This window comes from Salmo trutta, chromosome 18 (genome assembly GCF_901001165.1).
Source record: "Salmo trutta chromosome 18, fSalTru1.1, whole genome shotgun sequence".
Taxonomy (NCBI): domain Eukaryota; kingdom Metazoa; phylum Chordata; class Actinopteri; order Salmoniformes; family Salmonidae; genus Salmo; species Salmo trutta.
The window spans coordinates 4,012,552-4,032,185 of NC_042974.1; the positions used below are offsets into that span (position 1 = coordinate 4,012,552).

General features: G+C 44.8%; 1 protein-coding gene across 1 annotated transcript in view; it reads left to right on the forward strand.

Annotated features, from left to right (window-relative positions):
• The window catches only part of LOC115153623 (UTP--glucose-1-phosphate uridylyltransferase), a 53,873-nt gene that overhangs the window by 22,230 nt on the left and 12,009 nt on the right, over window positions 1-19,634 (forward strand). The window contains exon 4 of the mRNA XM_029699261.1: window positions 18,928-19,113. Within this exon, the coding sequence (XP_029555121.1) occupies window positions 18,928-19,113 (186 nt within the window). The remainder of the gene's footprint in view (window positions 1-18,927; window positions 19,114-19,634) is intronic.

Consider the following 19,634-nt stretch of genomic DNA (forward strand, 5'->3'; position numbering starts at 1 on the left):
TCACTGTGTGTCAGTACTTGGCCTGTGGATCGGGACTGGCCTGGCTTATTTCCTCCTTGGCCTCACTGTGTGTCAGTTGCATAATAATTATTGTTTGCAATGTGTTCCAAGCTGGAGCTCGGGAGGAGGGGCAGAGTGAAGGACAGAGGGATTGGATGACATGGGCTTGCTGGGAAACAGGATTCAGGAACCTTCTGGGAGACAGGAAGAACTCACTATTCTTTGGAGGGTTCCACTATTCTTTGGAGGGTTCCACTATTCTTTGGAGGGTTCCACTATTCTTTGGAGGGTTCCACTATTCTTTGGAGGGTTCCACTATTCTTTGGAGGGTTCTTCTTGCTCTCACTGCTGTTCCTCTATTTATTTATTTATTTGTAACAAAAAGAGAATTGACCAATCTCCTTTTGATCTTCTTTCAGATGTTTTCACTTTCTGATAAGCCAGTGGGAAGTTGTGAAGAGAAGAGGGCTTGACAGAAAGACTGAGATGGGGTCTGGGGTAGGCAGGGCTTCCATTAGAACACAGTCCAGCACAACCTCCCTATTCTTCAGACTTCTTTTAGCTGTCCTTGTTATTCATCTTCAACCAAGCCTTACATCTGGGCTAGGTAGGTTCTAGAAGACCTTGGAGAGTTGAAGACCTTTTTCTATTGTTCAGGGTCGTCTTCTGCTTTTAAGGCAACCGTAGAGCTCACTGGTATAGGAGGGGAGAGGTTCCTTTGTTGTGGAATATTTGTATAATTATCCACATTATCATAGTAAATTATATCTGGTATCTGGTAACCTGTATATCCTGTTTCTGACACATCAGCTTCACTGTGAGATTATTAAAAGTCAGTACAAATGTTAAAGCGGCAATCAGAAGTAATAACAAAGTGAAGTCCCCGCCCCTGTTTGGGTAAACAGCTGAGGGACGGGGCTGGAGAAATGTTACCACTCTCAAATTCATAGACTGACAATCCATGATATCAAAATGATAGTTTTAACCATGTTTTGAGGCAATATAGTGCTTCTTTACTTTGATTACAAAAATATATTTTGGGTTCTGATGGGGTACGACAGTTGAACTAAGCTCATGAGGCATTTATAAGTTATATTCTTCAAGAATCATTGGGTAGATATAATACATTTATAAGTTATATTCTTCAAGAATCATTGGGTAGATATAGTACATTTATAAGTTATATTCTTCAACAATCATTGGGTAGATATAGTACATTTATAAGTTATATTCTTCAACAATCATTGGGTAGATATAGTACATTTATAAGTTATATTCTTCAACAATCATTGGGTAGATATAGTACATTTATAAGTTATATTCTTCAACAATCATTGGGTAGATATAGTACATTTATAAGTTATATTCTTCAACAATCATTGGGTAGATATAGTACATTTATAAGTTATATCAGGGGTGTCAAACTCATTTTAGCTCAGGGGCCACATGGAGGAAAATCTATTCCCAAGTGGGCCGGACCGGTAAAATCATGGTATATATAACTTAAAAACAACAACTTCAGATTGTTTTCTTTGTTTTAATACGATCAACATAAAGCTGGAGCCTGAGGACAGTGTGTCCACAATAGTACAAGCACAACATCACTATTAATCATAAAACACCTCAAGTTTATTTGAAAATTCTAAAGAAAAAGAACACACAAACACACAATGCCTCAGTGATTCACAGAAGTATATCACAGATCACAGAACTATATCAGGGTGTCTCATGCAGCACTTTAAGTGGGGTTGCATAGTTTAGTTGACTCCTGATACCTGGCATCTTTTAGCTTTCACCAGCGCATCAATATCAGGCGTCACATCCTGAGTGGCAGCCAACTTCAGGATGTGATTCAAGTGCTTGTGCGTGAGCCTTGAGCACAGCTTTGTTTTATTTATGCTCATTACAGAGAAAACTTGCTCACAAAGATATGTGGTTCCAAACATGCACAACAGTTTTGCAGCGAGGGCTGTCAAGTTGGGGTAACCTGGCAAGAGATTCTGATAAAATGTGTCCAAGCCAGCTGCGGCAAATTTGCCCTTCATATCCGAGTCACACTGCAAGTCTATTATTTCAAGCTGACGGGCAGATCAGAGGGATTCACGGTGAATGGCGAGCAAAAAATGTTGAAGTCTTTCTCCAGTTCACCAAAAATCTGAAAGCGTTGCTCAAACTCCCGTAACAGTCCCGTTATTTTATCTTTGAACCGCTTCATGTCTGCCACATGTTGGGTCGCGCACACATTTTTCAGACAGGAGAAGTGAGCTGCATCACCACCGGCGAGTTGCGTCTCCCACAATGACAGCTTCAACTTGAAAGAACGTATGCTGTCATAATACTGCGTGACGACTTTGTTGCGCCCTTGCAGCTGTTTATTCAAGTTATTCAGGTGCTCTGTAACATCCACCATAAATGCAAGGTCCTGCATCCATTCTGCGGAATTAAATTCTAACACTGGTTTGCCCTTTTCTTCCATGAACTGTTCAATTTCTTCTCGTAAATCAAAGAAACGCCTAAGCACAGCACCTTGGCTTAACCATCTTACCTCAGTGTGGTATGGCAGGCCATAGATGTGGTCTTTCTCTCTGAGAAGGCTGTCAAACTGACGGTGATTCAGGCTTCTGGATCGGATGAAATTAACAGTTTGGATGACCACCTTCATGACGTTATCCATCTTTAATGACTTGCAACACAAAGCCTCCTGGTGCAAAATACAGTGAAAAGTCCAAAAATCACGTCCTCCATTTGCAGATTGCACTTTCTCTCTGAACTTTGTCACAACGCCTGCTTTTTTCCCGATCATTGCGGGCGCACCATCTGTAGCCAGGCTGACAGCGCGGGACCAGTCCACTCCGACCCTGTCCAGCGCGCCGACGAGTGCGGTGAAAATATCAGCTGCTGTCGTTGTATCTGTCATCGGCACCAACTCCATGAACTCCTCGGTGACGGTCAATGTGTCATCAACTCCGCGGATGAAAATGGCCAGTTGTGCAACATCTGTAATGTCCGTGCTTTCATCAATTGCAACTGAAAACCCAATAAATGACTTTACTTTTTGCTTCAACTGGCTGTCCAAATCCACTGAAAGATCGGAAATCCTGTCTGCAACTGTGTTTCTTGTCAGGCTGATATTTGCAAAAGCCTGGCGCTTTTCAGGGCACACAATCTCCGCTGCCTTCATCATGCATGTTTTTACAAATTCACCCTCACTAAATGGTTTTGAAGCCACTGCGATTTCATTAGCAATGAGATAGCTAGCTTTCACTGCAGCGTCACTGATGTCTCGGCTGTGAGTAAACACAGACTGCTGTTTCTTCAGACCCGCCAGACCCGCGTCCACTTTTCTCTTTTTTGACAGAGACATATTGGGGCAATGAGGGTGCCAAAGCAAATAATGTTAAAAGTAGAAGTCGTAATAAATATCGCGGGCAAAACAAAGTAGCTCATCCGGACTGGCTGCACTTGCTTGACCTACTTGCTCTGCTCCGGTATAAACAGTTTGCTTGCTTAACACAATTGCTATTGCGCCATCCAGTGGATGCAATTGGAACAGCAGTTTATTTTGAGAAATTGCAGCTCATTTTTATACTTTACAAAATCATCTCGCGGGCCGGATTAAACCCCTTTGCGGGCCTGATCCGGCCCGCGGGCCGGACGTTTGACACCCCTGAGTTATATTCTTCAACAATCATTGGGTAGATATAGTACATTTATAAGTTATATTCTTCAACAATCATTGGGTACATATAGTACATTTATAAGTCCAGAAATGAATGTAACAACTGCTGATTGCCCCTTTTAAAGGAGCATTACGTCATGTAGTAGTGATGACAGGTAATAGGGAGGGAGGGAGGAAGGGAGGGAGGAAGGCAGTGCCTCTTCAGCTCATATCCTCATCTCTCATCTTGACTTCATTCAGAACCAGGTTTCTCATATCCTCATCTTGACTCCATTCAGAACCAGGTTTCTCATGTCCTCATCTTGACTCAATTCAGGACCAGGACCTTGCAAGTCTTCTCTACTTTCATCCAGTATGGCCGTTCAGGCTGGCCGTTCAGGTTTGCCGTTCAGGTTGGCCGTTCAGGTGAGTGTTTCTTAATCATTACTAGTTGTTGCCTCAGCACTACCCACCTGATTCAAATCATCAAAGCCTGTTGATGACTTTATCATTTGAATCAGCTGTCTGCACCCTTTTGGGTCTCCAGGACCAGGATGAAGAAACCCTGTTTTAGATCACGATGAATAAGATGACATGGACAGAGAGGATCTGATCCTAGATCAGGCCTGCTGCTCTGAGACACTACTGCTACTCTACATCCAGTTGAGCTGATTGAGCTCAGTTCCAAAGCACAGAGAGGATCTGATCCTAGATCAGGCCTGCTGCTCTGAGACACTACTGCTACTCTACATCCAGTTGAGCTGATTGAGCTCAGTTCCAAAGCACAGAGTTGAGCTGATTGAGCTCAGTTCCAAAGCACAGAGTTGAGCTGATTGAGCTCAGTTCAAAAGCACAGAGTTGAGCTGATTGAGCTCAGTTCAAAAGCACATAGTTGAGCTGATTGAGCTCAGTTCAAAAGCACAGAGTTGAGCTGATTGAGCTCAGTTCAAAAGCACAGTTACTTGGTGTAGTACCTCTCAGCGCAGGGCTACTCAAATCAAATCAAATGTTATTAGTAACATGCGTCGAATACAACAGGTGTAGACCTAACAGTGAAATGCTTACTTTCGAGACCCTAACCAACAATGCAGTTTAAAAAAAATACAGATAAGAATAAGAGATAAAAGTAACAAGTAATTAAAGAGCAGCAGTGAAATAATAATATATACAGGGGGGTGCCGGTACAGAGTAAGTGTGCGGGGGCACCGGTTATTTGAGGTAGTATGTACATGTAGGTAGAGTTAATTAAAGTGACTATGCATAGATGACAACAGAGAGTAGCAGTGGTGTAAAGAAGGGGGTGGGGGGGTGGCGCTGCAAATAGTCTGGGTAGCCATTTGACTAGGTGTCTTATGGCTTGGGGGTAGAAGCTGTTTAGAAGCCTCTTGGACCTAGACTTGGCACTCAGGTACCGCTTGCCATGCGGTAGCAGAGAGAACAGTCTATGACTAGGGTGGCTGGAGTCTTTGACAATTTTTAGGGCCTTTCTCTGACACCGCCTGGTACAGAGGTCCTTGATGGCAGGAAGCTTGGCCTCAGTGATGTACTGGGCCGTTCGCACTACCCTCTGTAGTGCCTTGTGGTTGGAGGCTGAGCAGTTGCCATACCAGGAAGTTACGCAACCAGTCAGGATGCTCTTGATGGTGCAGCTGTAGAACCTTTTGAAGATTTGAGTACCATGCCAAATCTTTTCAGTCTCCCGAGGGGGAATAGGTTTTGTTGTGCCCTCTTCACGACTGTCTTGGTGTGCTTGGACCATGTTAGTTTGTTGGTGATGTGGACACCAAGGAACTTGAAGCTCTCAACCTGCTCTACTACAGCCCCGTCAATGAGAATGGGGGTGAGCTCAGTCCTCTTTTTCCTGTAGTCCACAATCATCTCCTTAGTCTTGATCGTGTTGAGGGAGAGGTTGTTGTCCTGGCACCACACAGCCTGGCACCACTGACCTCCTCCCTATAGGCTGTCACGTCGTTGTCGGTGATCAGGCCTACCACTGTTGTGTCATCTGCAAACTTAATGATGGTGTTGGTGTCGTGCCTGGTCGTGCAGTCATGAGTGAACAGGGAGTACAGGAAGGGACCGAGCACGCACCCGAGGGGCCCCTGTGTTGAGGAACAGTGTGGGGGATGTGTTGTTACCTACCCTTACCACCTGGGGGCGGCACGTCAGGAAGTCCAGGATCCAGTTGCAGAGGGAGGTATTTAGTCCCAGGGTCCTTAGCTTATTGATGAGCTTTGAGGGCACTATGGTGTTGAATGCTGAGCTGTAGTTAATGAATAGTATTCTCACATAGGTGAGGTGGGAAAGGGCAGTGTGGCGTGCAATGGAGATTGCATCATCTGTGGATCTGTTGGTGCGGTATGCAAATTGGGTCTAGGGTTTCTGGGATGATGGTGTTGATGTGAGCCATGACCAGCCTTTCAAGGCACTTCATGGCTACAGACGTGAGTGCTACGGGTTGGTAGTCGTTTAGGCAGGTTACCTTAGTGTTCTTGGGCACAGGGACTATGGTGGTCTGCTTGAAACATGTTGGTATTACAGACTCGGACAGGGAGAGGTTGAAAATGTCAGTGAAGACACTTGCCAGTTGGTCAGCGCATGCTCGCAGTACACGTCCTGGTAATCCGTCTGGCCTTGCGGCCTTGTGAATGTTGACTTGTTTAAAGGTCTTACTCACATCAGCTGCGGAGAGCGTGATTACACAGTCTTCTGGAACAGCTGGTGTTCTCATGCATGTTTCAGTGTTATTTGCCTCGAAGTGAGCATAGAAGTACTTTAGCTAGTCTGGTAGGCTCGTGTCACTGGGCAGCTCTCGGCTGTGCTTCCCTTTGTAGTCTGTAATGGTTTGCAACCCCTGCCACATCCAATGAGCATCAGAGCCGGTGTACTACGATTCGATCTTAGTCCTGTTTTGACGCTTTGCCTGTTTGATGGTTCGTCGGAGGGCATAGCGGATTTCTTATAAGCTTCCGGGTTAGAGTCCCGCTCCTTGATAGCGGCAGCTATAGCCTTTAGCTCAGTGCGGATGCTGCCTGTAATCCATGGCTTCTATGTACTTAGGGTCACTGTTGGGACGACGTCATCGATGCACTTATTGATGAAGCCAATGACAGATGTGGTGTACTCCTCAATGCCATCGGAGGAACCCCTTAACATATTCCAGCCTGTGCTAGCAAAACAGTCCTGTAGCTTAGCATCTGCTTCATCTGACCACTTTTTATTAATCCTGCTTTAATTTTTGCTTGTAAGCAGGAATCAGGAGGATAGAATTATGGTCAGATTTGCCAAATGGTGGGTGAGGGAGAGCTTTGTATGCATCTCTGTGTGTGGAGTATAGGTGGTCCAGAGTTCTTTTTCCTCTGGTTGCACATTTACCATGCTGATAGAAATTTGGTAAAACGGAATTAAGTTTCCCTGCATTAAAGTCCCCAGCTACTAGGAGCGCCGCCTCTGGGTGAGCGTTTTCTTGTTTGCTGTATTCCGCCATCTTAGTACCAGCCTCTGACTGTAGTGGTATGTAAACAGCTACAAAGAATACAGATGAAAACTCTCTCGGTAGGTAGTGTGGTCTACAGCTTATCATGAGATACTCTACCTCAGGCGAGCAATAGCTCGAGACGTCCTCCGATATCGTGCACCAGCTGTTGTTTACAAAAATACATAGACCGCCGCCCCTTGTCTTACCAGACGCTGCTGTTCTATTCTGCCTGTACATCGTTTAACCAGCCAGCTGTATGTTGATGTTGTCGTCGTTCAGCCATGACTCCGTGAAGCATAAGATGTTTAAGTTTTTAATGTCCCGTTGGTAGTTTAATCTTCCACGTAACTCGTTGATTAGATTGCACGTTCGCTAGCAGAATGGAGGGAAGTGGGGGTTTATTCGATCGCCTACGAATTCCCAGAAGGCAGCCCGACTTTCGGACTCTCTCTTTCTCCGCCTACTCTTCAACCAGATCACGGGGGTCGGGGCCTGTTCCCGAGGAAGCAGTATATCCTTGGCGTCGGGCTCGTCAGAGTCGTGAAAGGAAAAAGAGGATTCTGCTAGTCTGTGGTGAGTAATCGCAGTCCTGATGTCCAGAAGTTATTTTCGGTCATAAGAGACGGTAACGGCAACATTATGTACAAAATAAGTTAAAAAAAAGTTACAACGCAAATAAACGAACAACAAAACACAATCGGCTGGGGGCACGTAAAACAGCCTTCTTCTCCGGCGCCATCTTACTCAATGAAGATCTCAAACATCCAACTTGTTCAGGTGTCATGTTTGTTTAACCAGACAAGTCAAGAACCAATTCTTATTTAGACACACAGACAACATTTCCATCCCACTGAGATTTCTGTCAGGTCTGATGTTGAGGACTCAGACATTTTTTTATATTTTTAACCTTTATTTAACTAGGTAAGTCAGTTAAGAACAAATTCTTATTTACAATGACAGCCTAGGAACAGTGGGTTAACTGCCTTGTTCAGGGGCAGAACGACAGATATTTGTACCTTGTCAGCTCGGGGATTCAATCTTGTGACCTTTCGGTTACTAGTCCAACGCTCTAACCACGAGGTTACCTGCCGACATACAGGTACTCAGGATTAGGGTTTAAAACCACATGGTTGCCATAGTTTCTTCTCAGTATAAAATTACAGTATTGCCATATTCTCCCTCAGTATAAAACCACAAGTTTGCCATAGTTTTCTCTCAGTATAAAACCACAGTATTGCCATATTCTCCCTCAGTTTAAAACCACAAGTTTGCCATATTCTCCCTCAGTATAGAATTCCAGTATTACCATAGTTTTCTCTGTTTTAAACCACAGGGTTGCCATGTCTCTAGGGATGCTCTTTGAAGTCCATTCTCTCAGCTGTGTGCGTCAGTCGTACTACTGAGTATTCTGATCCAGCACCAACACACAGGCTGCATCCCAAAGGGAACACTATTCCCTATATACTGGACTCTGGTCAAAAGCAGTGTACTATATAGGGAATAGGGTGCCATTTTGGAATGCACACACAGCCTTTGTGCTGATTACGTCCTGAAACAGTTCCATTTCTCTTTGGTCTCTGAGCGGGGGGGGGTATGGGCTGGGTTCCAAACGAACGTCCCAAATGGTACCCTATTCCCTTTATAGCACACTTTCCTTGAGACTTTACCTCGAACTCAGTCACAGTTGGGAAGGGATTGAGAATGGAGGAAAGGAAAGTGAAGGAATCCAAGATGTGTGTGTGTGTGGAGAAGTTCTGAGGAGACACTCTGTAGTGTGGTTTCAGTGTGTTCTCTCTGTCTGGATGTCTCTGTATCCTCTCTGATGTCTTGTTGCTGTTCTGATAGAACCCAGGCTGTTGTGAAAAACACTGAGTCACTATCTGGAAGCAGAGTTTACATTGGGTAGAGAGGGAGAGGAGGCTAAGTGCTATGGACGACCTGATGCTAAATTGGGCCTAGCTAGCACACACACACACTGTCACACACACACACACACACTGTCACATACTCAACACAAATCCCGGGTTGTTTCCCCCTCAATAGCAGACCCTCACTGCTGGGCCTTCTCATTTATTAGAGAGAGAATCACACTTACACTCACTCCTCTCAAACAGAGTCCGTCTTATGGGAGCGGTAGAGGGGAAGGAGAGGTCGAGGGGGGAGGGGAAGGAGAGGTCGAGGGGGGAGGGGAAGGAGAGGTCGAGGGGGGAGGGGAAGGAGAGGTCGAGGGGGGAGGGGAAGGAGAGGTCGAGGGGGGAGGGGAAGGAGAGGTCAAGGGGGGAGGGGAAGGAGAGGTCAAGGGGGGAGGGGAAGGAGAGGTCGAGGGGGAGAGGAAGGAGAGGTAGAGGGGGGGAGAATTGTTTCAAATATTTTGTCACACTGGATAGGTGCAGTGAAATGGGTTGTTTACATGGTCAGCCATAGTAGTATGGCTCCCTTGGAGTAATTTAGGGTTAAGTGCCTTGCTCAAAGGCACATTGACAGATTATTTTTCACCTTGTCGGCTCGGGTATTCGAACCAGCAACTTTTTTGTTACCGGCACAACGATAGAGAAGGGAGAGGTTGGCAAGAAGAAAGGGAACGAGGTAAGAGAGATGGAGAGAGGGGCATACTAAAAGTGAGGACAGAGAAAAGTAGGTAGGACACTTCCTCATGTTGAATACAATACTCCAGCCAGGTTTCATCATTACTTCCTCATGTTGAATACAATACTCCAGCCAGGTTTCATCATTACTTCCTCATGTTGAATACAATACTCCAGCCAGGATTCATCATTACTTCCTCATGTTGAATACAATACTCCAGCCAGGATTCATCATTACTTCCTCATGTTGAATACAATACTCCAGCCAGGTTTCATCATTACTTCCTCATGTTGAATACAATACTCCAGCCAGGTTTCATCATTACTTCCTCATGTTGAATACAATACTCCAGCCAGGTTTCATCATTACTTCCTCATGTTGAATACAATACTCCAGCCAGGTTTCATCATTACTTCCTCATGTTGAATACAAAACTCCAGCCAGGTTTCATCATTACTTCCTCATGTTGAATACAATACTCCAGCCAGGATTCATCATTACTTCCTCATGTTGAATACAATACTCCAGCCAGGATTCATCATGTCTTCATTACTTCCTCATGTTGAATACAATACTCCAGCCAGGATTCATCATGTCTTCATTACTTCGTTATGTAGACAGAAAGTTGGTTATGGACATAGAATGACTTTAATTAGCACACACTTTGGGTTTGTTTGCTTTGCTTCAGCCTTCCAACAGGTAGAGTTAGCGATAATGACAGAATACTCACAGGCCTGAATCACCTCATTTTACCTCAGATTATTAGATTAGGGGTTCTTTAAACTTTTTCACTCAAATTAGAAATTGACCGTCCTCCCGTGACCTAAATTGTCCAACGAACCAAATTTAAGAAGCAACAGTGTGTGATTCTAGACGTATTGTCATAACTGGCGACCTACCTCTGACATGCCCAGGGCCCACTGTGGGCCCCGAGTTAAAAAACCCTGACTTAGATCATCACAATGATAACTAAACCCTGACTTAGATCATCACAGTGATAAGTAAACCCTGACTTAGATCATCACAGTGATAACTATACCCTGACTTAGATCATCACAGTGATAACTAAACCCTGACTTAGATCATCACAGTGATAACTAAACCCTGACTTAGATTATCACAGTGATAACTAAACCCTGACTTAGATAATCACAGTGATAACTAAACCCTGACTTAGATCATCACAGTGATAACTAAACCCTGACTTAGATTATCACAATGATAACTAAACCCTGACTTAGATTATCACAGTGATAACTAAACCCTGACTTAGATTATCACAGTGATAACTAAACCCTGACTTAGATTATCACAGTGATAACTAAACCCTGACTTAGATCATCACAGTGATAAGTAAACCCTGACTTAGATCATCACAGTGATAACAACCACTACATACAGACTTTATTGAAGTGGAAGTATTCAAGGAGTTTATTTTCAAAGAAAGCAAGCTTAACTTGGGATTATAGCTGGCTAGAGATATGACAAACTGTCCTGCTGTAACTGCAGCACTATCCTATTTCTCACTCACTCACTCACTCACTCACTCACTCACTCACTCACTCACTCACTCACTCACTCACTCACTCACTCACTCACTCACTCACTCACTCACTGTGTATAACATGAAGAACACCTGCTCTTTCCATGACAGACTGACCAGATGAATCCAGGTGGAAGCTATGATCCCTTATTGATGTCACTTGTTAAATTCACTTCAATCAGTGTAGAAGAAGGGGAGGAGACAGGTTAAAGAAGGATTATTAAGCCTTGAGTCAATTGAGAGAAGGATTGTATACAGTCGTGGCCAAAAGTTTTGAGAATGACACAAATATACATTTTCACAAAGTTTGCTGCTTCAGTGTCTTTAGATATTTTTGTCAGATGTTACTATGGAATACTGAAGTATAATTACAAGCATTTCATAAGTGTCAAAGGCTTTTATTGACAATTACATGAAGTTGATGCAAAGAGTCAATATTTGCAGTGTTGACCCTTCTTTTTCAAGACCTCTGCAATCCGCCCTGGCATGCTGTCAATTAACTTCTGGGCCACATCCTGACTGATGGCAGCCCATTCTTGCATAACCAATGCTTGGAGTTTGTCAGAATTTGTGGGTTTTTGTTTGTCTACCCGCCTCTTGAGGATTGACCACAAGTTCTCAAGCATTAAGGTCTGGGGAGTTTATTGGCCATGGACCCAAAGTATCAATGTTTTGTTCCCCGAGCCACTTAGTTATCACTTTTGCCTTATGGCAAGGTGCTCCATCATGTTGGAAAAAACATTGTTCCTGGATGGTTGGGAGAAGTTGCTCTCGGAGGATGTGTTAGTACCATTCTTTATTCATGGCTGTGTTCTTAGGTAAAATTGTGAGTGAGCCCACTCCCTTGGCTGAGAAGCAACCCCACACATGAATGGTCTCAGGATGCTTTACTGTTGGCATGACACAGGACTGATGGTAGCCCTCACCTTGTCTTCTCCGGAGAAGCTTTTATCCGGTTGCCCCAAACAATCGGAAAGGAGATTCATCAGAGAAAATGACTTTACCCCAGTCCTCAGCAGTCCAATCCCTGTACCTTTTGCAGAATATCAGTCTGTCCCTGATGTTTTTCCTGGAGAGAAGTGGCTTCTTTGCTGCCCTCCTTGACACCAGGCCATCCTCCAAAAGTCTTCACCTCACTGTGCGTGCAGATGCACTCACACCTGCCTGCTGCCATTCCTGAGCAAGCTCTGTACTGGTGGTGCCCCGATCCCGCAGCTGAATCAACTTTAGGAGACGGTCCTGGCGCTTGCTGGACTTTCTTGGGCGCCCTGAAGCCTTCTTCACAACAATTGAACCGCTCTCCTTGAAGTTCTTGATGATCTGATAAATGGTTGATTTAGGTGCAATCTTACTGGCAGCAATATCCTTGCCTGTGAAGCCCTTTTTGTGCAAAGCAATGATGACGGCACGTGTTTCCTTGCAGGTAACCATGGTTGGCAGAGGAAGAACAATGATTCCAAGCACCACCCTCCTTTTGAAGCTTCCAGTCTGTTATTCAAACTCAATCAGCATGACAGAGTGATCTCCAGCCTTGTCCTCGTCAACACTCACACCTGTGTTAACGAGAGAATCACTGACATGATGTCAGCTGGTCCTTTTGTGGCAGGGCTGAAATGCAGTGGACATGTTTTTGGGGGATTCAGTTAATTTGCATGGCAAAGAGGGACTTTGCAATTAATTGCAATTCATCTGATCTCTCTTCATAACATTCTGGAGTATATGCAAATTGCCATCATACAAACTGAGGCAGCAGACTTTGTGGAAATGAATATTAGTGTCATTCTCAAAACTTTTGGCCACGACTGTGTGTGTGCCTCGGGGGTGAATGGGCAAGACAAAACATGTAAGTGCCTTTTGAATGGGGTATGGTAGTAGGTGCCAGGCACAACGGTTTGTGTCAAGAACTGCAACACTGCTGGAGTTTCACATTCAACAGAGTCCCATGTGTATCAACAATGGTCCACCACCCAAAGGACATCCTGCCAACTTGACACAACTGTGGGAAGCTTTGGCGTCAACATGGGCCAGCATCCCTGTGGAACGCTTTCAACACCTTGTAGAGTCCATGACCCAATGAATTGAGGCTGTTTCTAATGTTTGGTGTACTCGGTGTGTATCTCTCGCTCTCTCTCGCTCTCTCCCGCTCTCCCTCTCTCTCTCTCTCTCTCTCTCGCTCTCTCGCTCTCTCTCGCTCTCTCTTGATCTCTCTCGATCTCTCTCGCTAGTTCTCTCCCTCTCTCTCGCTCTCGAGATCTCTCTCGCTCAATCTCTCCCTCTCTCTCGCTCTCTCGATCTCTCTCGATCTCTCCCTCTCTTATGTGGAATTGTCTGGTCACCATATGTCTGTGTGTGTTGTCATTGAGTCACATGGTTTGATTTAACTAACTCAGATGGGACAGTTTTTGTTTTGGGGAGAGGAAGGGGGGAGGAAGGGGGGAGAGGGGTCAGGGCTGGACACTTGGCACACTCTGTAGCATGTCATAGTGTGACTTGTTTGTGATGACACACATACACTAGTCTTCAGTCCACATTTAGGGAGAACCATCTAGAGGTAGTGATGTGTCCTCCTGTAGCAGATTATGGGTAGATTCGTAGGGGTAGATTCCAGCACACACACATATGGTTCACATTTTCAGCTTTTTAGCTTTTGAACCGCCATGGCAAAGACCCCACTACCACAAGCAACAGAAGGATCTGAAGTCACTGGTTGAGAAATACACCACTCAATGGCTGGAGTCTTACCTGAAGAGCGTTGCCTACATTTTGACGTTGCAGTTGTGAATACTCCAAAATCCATCTGGGCCCAGAACAACTAAGCACATTCTAATTCCCTAAGAGACCAGGTCCCAGATTCACATGTCCATCTGGGCCCAGAACACTAAGCACATTCTAATTCCATAATAGACCAGGTCCCAGATTCACAAAACCATCTTAAAAATCAATGTCTTCTTAATTGCCATTTTGTCCTTAACTATAAACTTAAGCAAAGTTGCTATTCCTCAAAAAGGTTATTGGAAATGTTATTGCGATATTTCTTATGTTTCACCTTAAGCAAAAAGTTAAGAAGAAATTAGATTCTTGAAAATAAAGTTATTGGAAATGTTCGTTAATTCCAAGATGGCTAAACCCTTGTCTTAAACTCAGGGCAGTGAAAGAAAAAGCTCATGAAAGCAATGGAACATGTTTAATTCACACACAAACGTCATCTGAAAGTTTCAGTATTGATTATTTTAAACTCAAGAACATGTTTTAGAACATTAATCTTAGTAAGAAATATGAGGATTTATTTGTGGCTTGTTTTTTTGTTATTGTTATTTTAAATAAATGTTTTAGGCCTACTTATTTTTGGCCCATAAATGTTTCTATTTTGCAAACCTTTTTTGTTGATAAATAATTGTTTTATATCGAATGTTTGGTGTTAATGGAGGGTTTAAAATGTTTATTTGAAAGAAATGTTTTTGGCCTACTTATTTTTATTGATAAATGTTTTATATTGAAGGATTGGTGTTAATGGATTGTGTAAAAACTAGATCAAACAAAAATACATTCTTTAAAACGAAAATACATTGTGGAACTATAAAGACACCAGCCTAGGTATAGTATAGGCTTTATTTAGCCTTTAGCCTTTATATACAATATTCGGCCCATATGAACACATTTATATACAGTGCCGTGAAAAAATATTTGCCCCCTTTCTGATTTTCTTAATTTTTGCATATTTTTTTATACTGAATGTTATCAGCACTTCATCCAAAACCTAATATTATATAAAGGGAACCTGCTCCCTTACACTCAATAAGTGGTTGTGCCACCATTAGCACCGTTGACTGCAACCAAATGCTTCCTGCTGTCGTTGGATCAGTCTTTCACATCGCTGTGGAGGAATTTTGGCCCACTCTTGCATGCAGAACTGGTTTAACTCAGCAACACAGTTATACTTTTTGACTCGTTTTTCCATAGAACATTCTTCTAAGAGTCTTGATGATCATCCAGGTGCTTCCTGCCAAACTTGAGTCAACTTGCTGGACGAGATGGGTCCCATTATGTCTGGTGAAAACCAAACACTGCATTCCACAGTAAGAACCTCATACCAACGGTCAAGGATGGTGATGGTTTTGGAATGCTTTGCTGTCTCAGGATCTGGAGGACTTGCCTTAATAGAAGAAACCATGAATTCTGCTCTGTATCAGATAATTCTACAGGAGAATGTCAGGCCATCCGTCTGTGAGTTGAAGCTGAAGTCCAGCTGGGTCTTGGAGCAAGACAATGATCCAAAACACACAATCAAGTCTACATGAAAATGGCTAAAAAGCATCAAATTTGAAGTTTCAGAATGGCCTAGTCAATGACCAGACCTAATCCCAATTGAGATGTTGTGGCAGGACTTGAAACAAGCAGTTAATGCTTGAAAACCCACAAATGTTGTAGAGTTAAACCAGTTCTGCATGCAAGAGTGGGCCAAAATTCCTCCACAGCGATGTGAGAGACTGATCAACAACTACAGGAAGCATTTGGTTGCAGTCATTACAGCTAAAGGTGGCAAACCGGTTATTGAGTGTAAAGGGGCAATTACATTCTCACACTGGGGAATTGTGGGTTGCATAACTTTGTTAATGAAATAAAATATTTGTAAACTCAGGTTCCCTTTATCTAATATTAGGTTTTGGTTGAAGATCTGATTACATTCAGTATCAAAACTATGCAAAAATAGAGAAAATCCGAAACGGGGAAAATACCTTTTCACGGCACTGTGGGTCGAGGCTACAATATTCTGCCCGTATGAACACATTTATTTTAGGCCACAATTAAATCTGTAAGCTACATGTACAATATTCTGCCCATATGAATGAATATTGAATTGAATGAAAAGCAGTAAACATACACATTTAATAACAGACTCATGAACACAATCACGCACTAGTCTACAGCTGGTTTCACAGCTTCCCCGGCGCTTCACAGCTTCCCCGGCGCGTCATAGCTTCCCCGGCGCTTCATAGCTTCCCTGGGAAACTCAACGTATTGTAGCCACACGCGGACCAAAGAGTAGTGGAGGAAGGAATTCGCTTTTGCTGCAGTGTTCACCTTAAAATATTACGCGCTGCAGTGGTGCTTCGCACACATTCTCTCTCTTACACACACACACACACACACATTCTCTCTCTTACACATGCACATACACATTCTCTCTCTTACACATACACACACACACACATTCTCTCTCTTACACATACACACACACACATTCTCTCTCTTACACATACACACACACACACATTCTCTCTCTTACACACACACCACCACACACACACACACACATTCTCTCTCTTACACATACACACACACACACATTCTCTCTCTTACACACACACACACCACACACACACACACATTCTCTCTTACACACACCACCCACACACACCACACACACACAACACACACACACACACACACACACACACACACACACACACACACACACACCACACATTCTCTCTCTTACACATACACACACACATTCTCTCTCTTACACACACACACATTCTCTCTTACACATAAGAGGAGCTTTAGGATAGCTTTAGGATGTTGTTGTTTTGGTTAAGTTATCCTCAGTGAGTGAAGGGATGCTAGAACGAGGAGCTCCCCCTCTGTCTTTGCAAGTTAAGGGCCAGTCTATGGGCTGAATGTTCACCTCCCCTTCTGAAATTACAAAGATGCTATTACCTGTGGAATCGTGATTCGTCCGGAAGGATTTGCTGCTCTTTAGCTATTGGTGGCCACAGTATAAAGACTCATCTACAGTAACCAATTTCTTCTGCCCACCAGAGATTAGGTTAGAGCAGCTCCAGCCAACCATATACAGTATCTCCATAATAAGTGTTTTCAGGCTGTATCCAGTGTGTTAGGCTGTATCCAGTGTGTTAGGCTGTATCCAGTGTGTGTCGGGCTGTATCCAGTTGTGTCGGTGCTGTATCCAGTGTGTTAGGCTGCTATCCAGTGTGTGCGGGCTGTATCCAGTATGTTAGGCTGTATCCAGTGTGTCGGGCTGTATCCAGTGTGTCGGGCTGTATCCAGTGTGTGTCAGGCTGTATCCAGTGTGTCGGGCTGTATCCAGTGTGTCGGGCTGTATCCAGTGTGTTAGGCTGTATCCAGTGTGTTAGGCTGTATCCAGTGTGTTAGGCTGTATCCAGTGTGTTAGGCTGTATCCAGTGTGTTAGGCTGTATCCAGTGTATTAGGCTGTATCCAGTGTGTGTTGGGCTGTATCCAGTGTGTCGGGCTGTATCCAGTGTGTCGGGCTGTATCCAGTATGTTAGGCTGTATCCAGTGTGTGTCGGGCTGTATCCAGTGTGTTAGGCTGTATCCAGTGTGTCGGGCTGTATCCAGTGTGTTAGGCTGTATCCAGTGTGTTAGGCTGTATCCAGTGTGTGTCGGGCTGTATCCAGTGTGTGTCGGGCTGTATCCAGTGTGTGTTGGGCTGTATCCAGTGTGTGTCGGGCTGTATCTAGTGTGTTAGGCTGTATCCAGTGTGTTAGGCTGTATCCAGTGTGTTAGGCTGTATCCAGTGTGTGTCGGGCTGTATCCAGTGTGTTAGGCTGTATCCAGTGTGTTAGGCTGTATCCAGTGTGTGTCGGGCTGTATCCAGTGTGTGTCGGGCTGTATCCAGTGTGTCGGGCTGTATCCAGTGTGTTAGGCTGTATCCAGTGTGTTAGGCTGTATCCAGTGTGTGTCGGGCTGTATCCAGTGTGTGTCGGGCTGTATCCGGTGTGTGTCGGGCTGTATCCAGTGTGTGTCGGGCTGTATCCAGTGTGTTGGGCTGTATCCGATGTGTCGGGCTGTATCCAGTGTGTTAGGCTGTATCCAGTGTGTGTCGGGCTGTATCCAGTGTGTTAGGCTGTATCCAGTGTGTGTTAGGCTGTATCCAGTGTGTGTTAGGCTGTATCCAGTGTGTGTCGGGCTGTATCCAGTGTGTGTCGGGCTGTATCCAGTGTGTTAGGCTGTATCCAGTGTGTGTCGGGCTGTATCCAGTGTGTGTCGGGCTGTATCCAGTGTGTGTCGGGGCTGTATCCAGTGTTGTGTCGGGCTGTATCCAGTGTGTGTCGGGGCTGTATCCAGTGTGGTGTCGGCTGTATCCATTGTGTGTTGGGCCCTCAGATCCAGGCTCTGGTGTCTCAAAGCAGTGAGCAGACCTGAGTCATCACACACAGGATGAGCCATGACCCTATGCCCTTCAGTTACTTAGGGTCAATCACACATGCACTCATGTAAACCACACACACACAACACACACACACACACACACACACACACACACACAGGACATCTGTTTAAGATTTGACGGTCCTGGGTGCTCCTTGTCATTGTGTATAGTGTGAGCCTCCAGCTATCTGTTTAAAATGCCAGGACCTTATTGATTCAAGCTGAATGCAGGGTTCTGGTGTGTTATAATCCTGTCAAAGATTACACCCTTTCCTTTGTCTTCAGAAATGAACAACAACAAAAAGTTCTGTGGTTTCATTTCTTCCCTAGTCCTTTTTCAGTCCTTTTCAGTCCCTGAGTCTCCATAGATTAAATGTGAAGATAAGATCCCCCTCAACCCACATCAGAAGTGTTACCACATACATTACCAAGAGAACATATTAAATGTCTCTCCTCTCTCTCCACAGATCCAGCCCTATGATAAGATAGCAGCGCGGCCCCTGCCGGACAGCCTGGCAGACAGTCTCAACAAGCTGGTGGTAGTCAAGTTGAATGGAGGCCTGGGGACCAGCATGGGCTGTAAAGGCCCCAAGAGCCTCATCAGCGTCCGCAACGAGAACACTTTCCTGGACCTCACCGTGCAGCAGATAGAGGTACCTGTCCTCAATATGTTGTTAGAATGTCATAAGCAGTCATAGACATGCCATAGACATGTCATAAGCAGCCATAGACATGTCATAAGCAGTCATAGACATATCTGGCTCCTGAGTGCGCAGCGGTCTAAGGCACTGCATCTCAGCGGTCTGAGGCACTGCATCTCAGCGGTCTGAGGCACTGCATCTCAGCGGTCTGAGGCACTGCATCTCAGCGGTCTGAGGCACTGCATCTCAACGGTCTAAGGCACTGCATCTCAGCGGTCTAAGGCACTGCATCTCAGCGGTCTAAGGCACTGCATCTCAGCGGTCTAAGGCACTGCATCTCAGCGGTCTGAGGCACTGCATCTCAGCGGTCTGAGGCACTGCATCTCAGCGGTCTGAGGCACTGCATCTCAGCGGTCTAAGGCACTGCATCTCAGCGGTCTGAGGCACTGCATCTCAGCGGTCTGAGGCACTGCATCTCAGCGGTCTGAGGCACTGCATCTCAGCGGTCTGAGGCACTGCATCTCAGCGGTCTG